Genomic DNA, 6,266 nt, shown 5'->3' with positions numbered 1-6,266 from the left:
TCGACTCTAGAGGACCCCTGTTTCACAACTGTGTTGCACTTGAAGAACTTGTGATCAACAAAAGTGCAAAGATTGAAACAAACTGCTTTGTAAACTGTACATCACTCACAAAACTTGAAATCCCAAATTATGAGAGGAAAGTCGAGTTTTTGGTGACACAGGAAGACCAGAAGGTGATTGAACAATTTAACTATGTGTGCACACAAATTAGCGTTTGTTTTGATGCAAATAATTGCAAATCAAAACTTGTAGAATTCACAACAAATCCAAATATAAATACAAAACAAGATGCGTTTTTTTGAGTGGGTTGGTGTTTGCAAAAACAAAGAAATTACGAAGATTGAAGTTCCAGTTAATGTGACTAAAATAGGACTCATGATGTTCGCAAATGACTACATCAAAAATCTGAATTTGGGGAATATCAAAGAAATTGATGAGTATTGTTTTGGGAGTGCACTTGAGGAAGTCACAATTCCAACAACACTCACAAAAATAGGTCACAATTTATTCACAAAATGTAATAATTTAAGAAAAGTTGATTTGTGTGGTAAAGGGAGTTTTAGTGGGGAAGTGACTTTTGAGGAGAAGAAGAAACTTGAGAAATGCGGTGTTCATTGTGACAAAGTTGTTTTTACATATAAAGATTACTCACAGATGAAATTTGTGACCACTTGTGATGTACTTTCGTTATCGGGAGGAAACAACTTAATACAATCACTTCCTTCAATTGTGATCCCAGACACTATACAAGTCATTTTCAACAACTGTTTTGCGAATTGTATGTATCTTGAAGAAATTGTGTTGCCTTCTAAACTCACTGAAATTTGCAATTTTGCGTTTTTTAAATGTTATTCACTCAACAAAATTGTGTTACCAACACATTTGCAAAATATTGGGAAGTCTGCATTCATGTTTTGTGCTTCTTTAAAAGACATAGACATTCCATCAAGTGTCACTTTCATTGGAAAATCCGCGTTTGAGGGGTGCATCAAACTACAAAAAGTTGTATCTCCAATTATTGTTTTCAATTCACCAAAAGTGTTCAAAAGGTGTTGTTCACTCACTAAAATTGATGTCTTACATTCGAGAGAAATGAACATAACAATGAAGAAAACTTTTAAATATTGCTATCAATTGTCTTCAATAGACATTCCAAAGAGTGTCATCAAAATAGGAGATTACACATTTAAAAACATGTATTGGTTAGATGAAATATCAGTACCACAAAATGTTGTCTTGATTGGTAATAAAGCGTTTTTACATTGCAATTTACTCACTCAAATAGTCTTTGGACATTCACTGCAAGAAATTGGCGCGTTTTGTTTTAAAAATTGCAGCAAATTGGAACAACTTGATTTTCCAAAGTCGCTCACTTTTATTAAGAAAAACGCCTTCATACATTGCGACAAATTAAGTTGTCTGCATTTTGAAGGAAAGTTTCCAAAATGCCAAATTGACACTTTTAACAGTTGTAATAACTTGAAGAATATAACGGTTGAAGGTAATAAGATCAATGAAATAGAACAACCAGTCACTTTCACAATTGCAGACAATTTTGAAAAACACCAAATTCACTGCAAGAATGTAATTTTTACAAAAAGTGATATTCAAAAGAATTTAAAAATTGTCAATTTTAACGGAACAACAATCGGAAAAATTCCACTTAATGTAACCAAAGTTGGTGATGGTTGTTTTAGAAATTTTAAAAACACAAATTGCATTGAAATACACAAAAATATAAAAAGTATTGGAAGACTGTGTTTTTGTCAATCGTTGACTCGAGAAAATGTGATGTTTGAAGACGCAGACAATGTCATTATTTCTGAAAACGCATTTGATAATTAACATTTCAAGTATAGTTGTAGATTAAGTATCAATTTAATTATAAAATCAGTTTTGTAATTATATTGTATTGGATATACAATACAATGATCGATATAATACTTATCGATCATAAGTATATATAATATATATTTATAATACATACTCATAGAACATTTTTAATTTAAATAAATACAAATTGTTGTTCATTTCAAGTTATTTTCAATAAATTAACGTGTTTATAAATGTAAAGATATGGGTTTAAAATGAATTAGAATGTTAAGTGAACAAAAATTATATTTAATTAGAATAAAAATTGGTATTTAAAATAAGTTGTTGTTTTTAGTTGTGTGTTGTGAGTTGTATTTATTAAAAAACAATAACCAAATCATTGTAATTACGAGCTTAATTTGTTTTTGTTTGCAAAACCACGACTTTTTCAAATTTTGTGTTGTCGAAGCACCCCATCCCAATATTCTTTATGTGTTCCAGATTTATTGTGTTTAGTGACACACAATTATCAAAACAGAAGGGGGTTAACTCTGTTATTGACGATGGTAATATGACATTCTCAAGTTGTGTTGCACACGCAAAACAAAAATTACCAATTTGAGTAATGTTATTTGGTATTTCAATTTCAGTAATTGTTGTGTTATTAAAAAATGCACCTTCATCAATGCGATGAACATTTTTATTTTTCAAAATATCAATTCCAAATATTTTTAAATCGTTAAATTTCACTTTTACGTTGTCACAAAAAATGCTATTCTTTTCAAACTGTTTGTGAAGTGTATAACTGACTTCTCCATTATAATTGTTAATCTTTTCACCTTCAATTTGTATTTCGGTGAGTGATGTACATCCTTCAAATACATCATTTCCAAATTTTATATTTTTGTTTTTAAAATTGACACTTTGCAGATTTGAGCAATTCATGAAACAGCCGTCTTCCATTATTACAAGTGTTTTTGGGAATGTTAAATTCTCAAGTGAATAACAGTTTTTGAATGCGAATTTCTCAATTGTTTTAAGATTTTCTGGCAATATTATTTCTTTCAAGTTATAGCACTTCATAAACGTACAATGAGGAATACATTCAACATCTCCAAAACTTTCAAATTTAACAAGCGAATTGCAACACCAAAAGATTCCTCGTTTTAAAAATTGAATTTTTGGAATTGTTTTTAAATTAAAACAATTCATAAAACACTGCGAGTTATAAACAACTTCCTGTGACTCACAACACACACTTTCAAGCGAATAACAAAATGCAAAACATCGTTCACCAACTTTTTTAAGACTTTTTGGGAGTGTTACACTTTTTAATGAATAACAATTATTAAACACTTCATAACATATTTTTTCTAATGTGTTTGAAAATGTAACACTTTGTAAAAATTGTGCACCACTAAAACATTCACCAGTGATTTTCTTTGTAACCAACGACACGTCCACGTCTTTGAAATAATCGCTATTACAAAAGCACCTGTCAAGAACTTCAATTTTTGATGGTATCACAAACTTGTCATTATAATTAAAATCTGTTAAAATATAGCTTTTCAATGAATTTGTATTATTTAAAATAACATTTTTATCTTGGTTGTAAATATATTTAATCACAGAAAAATCAACCTTTGTACCATACAAGTTATAATCATGTATAATGTAATTGACATTGTGAAATGTGTACCCAAACGCTTTCATTTGAAGATAAAACTCGTAACTGACAGCAACTGTGTCGAAAAAGAATTTTTTGAATTGTTCAATGTCATGCACGTTTGTATTGTCTGATTTGTTTAAACAGCTACAGAATGATATTTTAGTGAGTTTGTTACACTCATCCAATATTAAACTTTCAAATTTTTTGATTGTTGTAGGAAATACAATTTCACACAAATTTTTGTATTTTGAGAAAAATCTACAACATATTTTTGTGACACTTGATGGGACTTCTATTCTTGTACTATTAAGGGGAAACTCGACGTTATAATTCAGTTTTGTTGTATTTGGTGTAACATTGTGGATATTTTCTTGGTCTTCAGTTTCTTTTCCAATATCAAAAGTGCGTCCATCTTCAAATACAATCGAATTCAAATTGGTGCATCCAGCAACAACACGTTTTCCAATTTTTGTAACACTTTTTGGGATATAAAGTGACGTCAAACTCGTTGAATCCGAAAAGGCTTCTGTTCCAATTTCACGCACATTTGGTGGCACGACCAATTCTTCAAGTTTTGACCTTGAAAAGCAACACTTTGGAATTTTTGTGATAGTAGATGGTATTTGTATTCTATTTGCGTTGTTCACATAAAAATTAGATTCATTTAACAAAAAGGCATTCTCAGAGATCAAAAGCTTTTCAATTGGATTATTGAAGTTGTAACATCCGATGTCTGCTTTAACAATAGTAGTAGGAATGTACACTCTTGGGTGTTCACTCAAATAATTAGAATCATTGTCAAATATGTCCAAATCCCCAAGATGAACGTAATCAGCGTGATTAGAAACATCACATAATGTGTCACAAAAGTTGTCAAATTTAAACACTTTCTCAACAATTTCTTCGCTTTTCATTACATTCAAAACTTTAATTCCAAGCCTCATAAATATTTCCTTTTCACTTTCAGTTGCAGTGTACACGTGTTTCATATAAGAAAATGGAACATCTAATTTGGTTAGTGAAGTGCATTGTTCAAAACAGCCGCCATCTTCAAAGATAACATTGTCATTAAAAACAAGTTCTTTCAATTGTTCACATTTCTCAAATGCAAAACTTCCAACTTTTCGAACTTTTTGTGGAACGTCAAATTTACTCAGTTTTTTACAATTCGAAAAAGCATTTTAATCAATGACTTCCAAGTTCGTAGAAAGAGTAATTTTTTCAAGTAAGTTGCACTCTGAAAACGCGGAGTCTGCGATGATCTCTACGGTGTTGTCCATCACAACTTCTTTGAGATGCTTACAATCATAACACGTCATACGGGGTATACACGTTTTACCACAAAATTTGATACTTGTGAGTGTATTTCTAGAGAATACAAGTTTGTTGATAAAGACCTTCTTATCAACTGTAAAATTATTGAAAGCACATTCATTAAAAGCACGATATCCAATCAACGTAATTTGTGTGCCAAAACTTACAGAAGATAGTGATGTACATCCGCTAAAACATGAGTCTGGAATGAACTTAAGCATTTTTGGGAGTTTAATTTCTTTCAAATTTATGCAATCGTAAAATGAGTAATTACCAAGTGTCGTGAGATGTGGCGGCAAAACAATTTCTGTGATATTCGAGCAACCATAAAATGCGTATTGAGAAATTTCAATGACTGAGGTTGGAAGAATTATTGAATGTACATCACAGTTTTCAAATGAATTTTTTCCAATTTTCTTGACAAAGTTTGGGATTTTGCCGTCAAAAGCGATTCGGTCTTCTTTTGTAAAAATAGATAAAGGGCAAGAGTTGTAATTTTTTAACTCAAATAAACAATCTTTTGCGCATTTTGAATAATTAAAAAGTGATTTTTCGGTGTTTAGTTTCATGTCAAAGGGGGAGAAAAATTGCTGGGTTTGAATAAATTTAAAAAGGTTTTTTGTTTTTGGAGTGATTTGGATTGGATTCATACGAATGCGGTCAAGTGTATATTGATACTTCTTACACACCGAAATAATATTTATGAAATCGTCATACTCTTTCAAATAATTCAAAACAATTTGCATGGAATATACGTCTACTCGTTTTGACATGTGTTATTATAATCAGATCTTTAAAAAAATAAATTTTGATTCATGTGTTTTGAATTGATTTTAATGTTTTTTATAACATTAAAAATTTAATTTTTGCTTTTTCATCAGTAAACAGAGACTATATTAAAGTAAATAAAAGCTAGTCATATAGTTTTCAAAAGTTATCAAAAACGGTTGCAGATTGGATTCATTCATGGTTCTTTTATGTATCCTCATTATTGTGAAATTAATTAAAGATTAAAACATCAAAAACAAATGTAAACTTTTACTTGATGAACAATGGAAAATATATAAATATAAACTTAAAGTTTTCTTTTGGATAATTATTTCAAACAATTTATCAATCTTTGAAATATAGTTTTTTGGTTCAAAACAAAATTACTATAATATATTATTATTCAAATTAATATTTTAATCAATGTAAAATTAATAAATTGTTATTTATTGGTAGAATAATAAGCAAATTGTTCCCGAGTTTGTATGTAAAATAATAGTAAATATTTTAAACATACTTTATTTTTTTTAATATTTTTTAATTATTGTTTATTATTAATAATTTGTTTTTTTTCTTTCGGCATTTTTGAAAAAATGACATTTTCTATATGATAATTTTAATATTTTATTCCATGTAAAAATAAATTGATTTTAAATGATGTTTAACACTTTTCTAACCGAAACCATATTTTTAAAAAAGTTAA

At 29.1% G+C, this 6,266-nt stretch overlaps 4 protein-coding genes across 4 annotated transcripts; 2 read left to right on the top strand and 2 right to left on the bottom strand.

The window, feature by feature from the left end:
* Positions 1-11: 11 nt before the first annotated feature.
* EIN_305550 (hypothetical protein) lies at positions 12-302 on the top strand (the record flags this gene model as incomplete). Its single annotated transcript, XM_004185997.1, has 1 exon — positions 12-302. A coding segment is annotated over one exon (291 nt), but the record flags the coding sequence as incomplete, so codon positions are not given.
* Positions 303-378: 76 nt separating this feature from the next.
* On the top strand, positions 379-1,845 carry EIN_305540 (hypothetical protein; the record flags this gene model as incomplete). Its single annotated transcript, XM_004185996.1, has 1 exon — positions 379-1,845. One exon carries the CDS (start codon positions 379-381, stop codon positions 1,843-1,845), a length of 1,467 nt encoding a protein of 488 aa, XP_004186044.1.
* Positions 1,846-2,226: 381 nt separating this feature from the next.
* Positions 2,227-4,425, bottom strand: EIN_305530 (hypothetical protein; the record flags this gene model as incomplete). The annotated part of the gene is made up of 1 exon (XM_004185995.1): positions 2,227-4,425. The coding sequence occupies one exon, from the start codon at positions 4,423-4,425 to the stop codon at positions 2,227-2,229; it is 2,199 nt and encodes a 732-aa protein (XP_004186043.1).
* Positions 4,426-4,662: 237 nt separating this feature from the next.
* On the bottom strand, positions 4,663-5,568 carry EIN_305520 (hypothetical protein; the record flags this gene model as incomplete). The annotated part of the gene is made up of 1 exon (XM_004185994.1): positions 4,663-5,568. One exon carries the CDS (start codon positions 5,566-5,568, stop codon positions 4,663-4,665), a length of 906 nt encoding a protein of 301 aa, XP_004186042.1.
* Between the last annotated feature and the right edge of the window lie 698 nt (positions 5,569-6,266).

Source organism: Entamoeba invadens, assembly GCF_000330505.1.
Source record: "Entamoeba invadens IP1 unplaced genomic scaffold scaff_1105074724509, whole genome shotgun sequence".
Classification (NCBI taxonomy): Eukaryota; Evosea; order Mastigamoebida; family Endamoebidae; genus Entamoeba; species Entamoeba invadens.
Note: the sequence above shows the minus strand (reverse complement) of the source record. Positions and strands in the feature narration are given on the sequence as shown.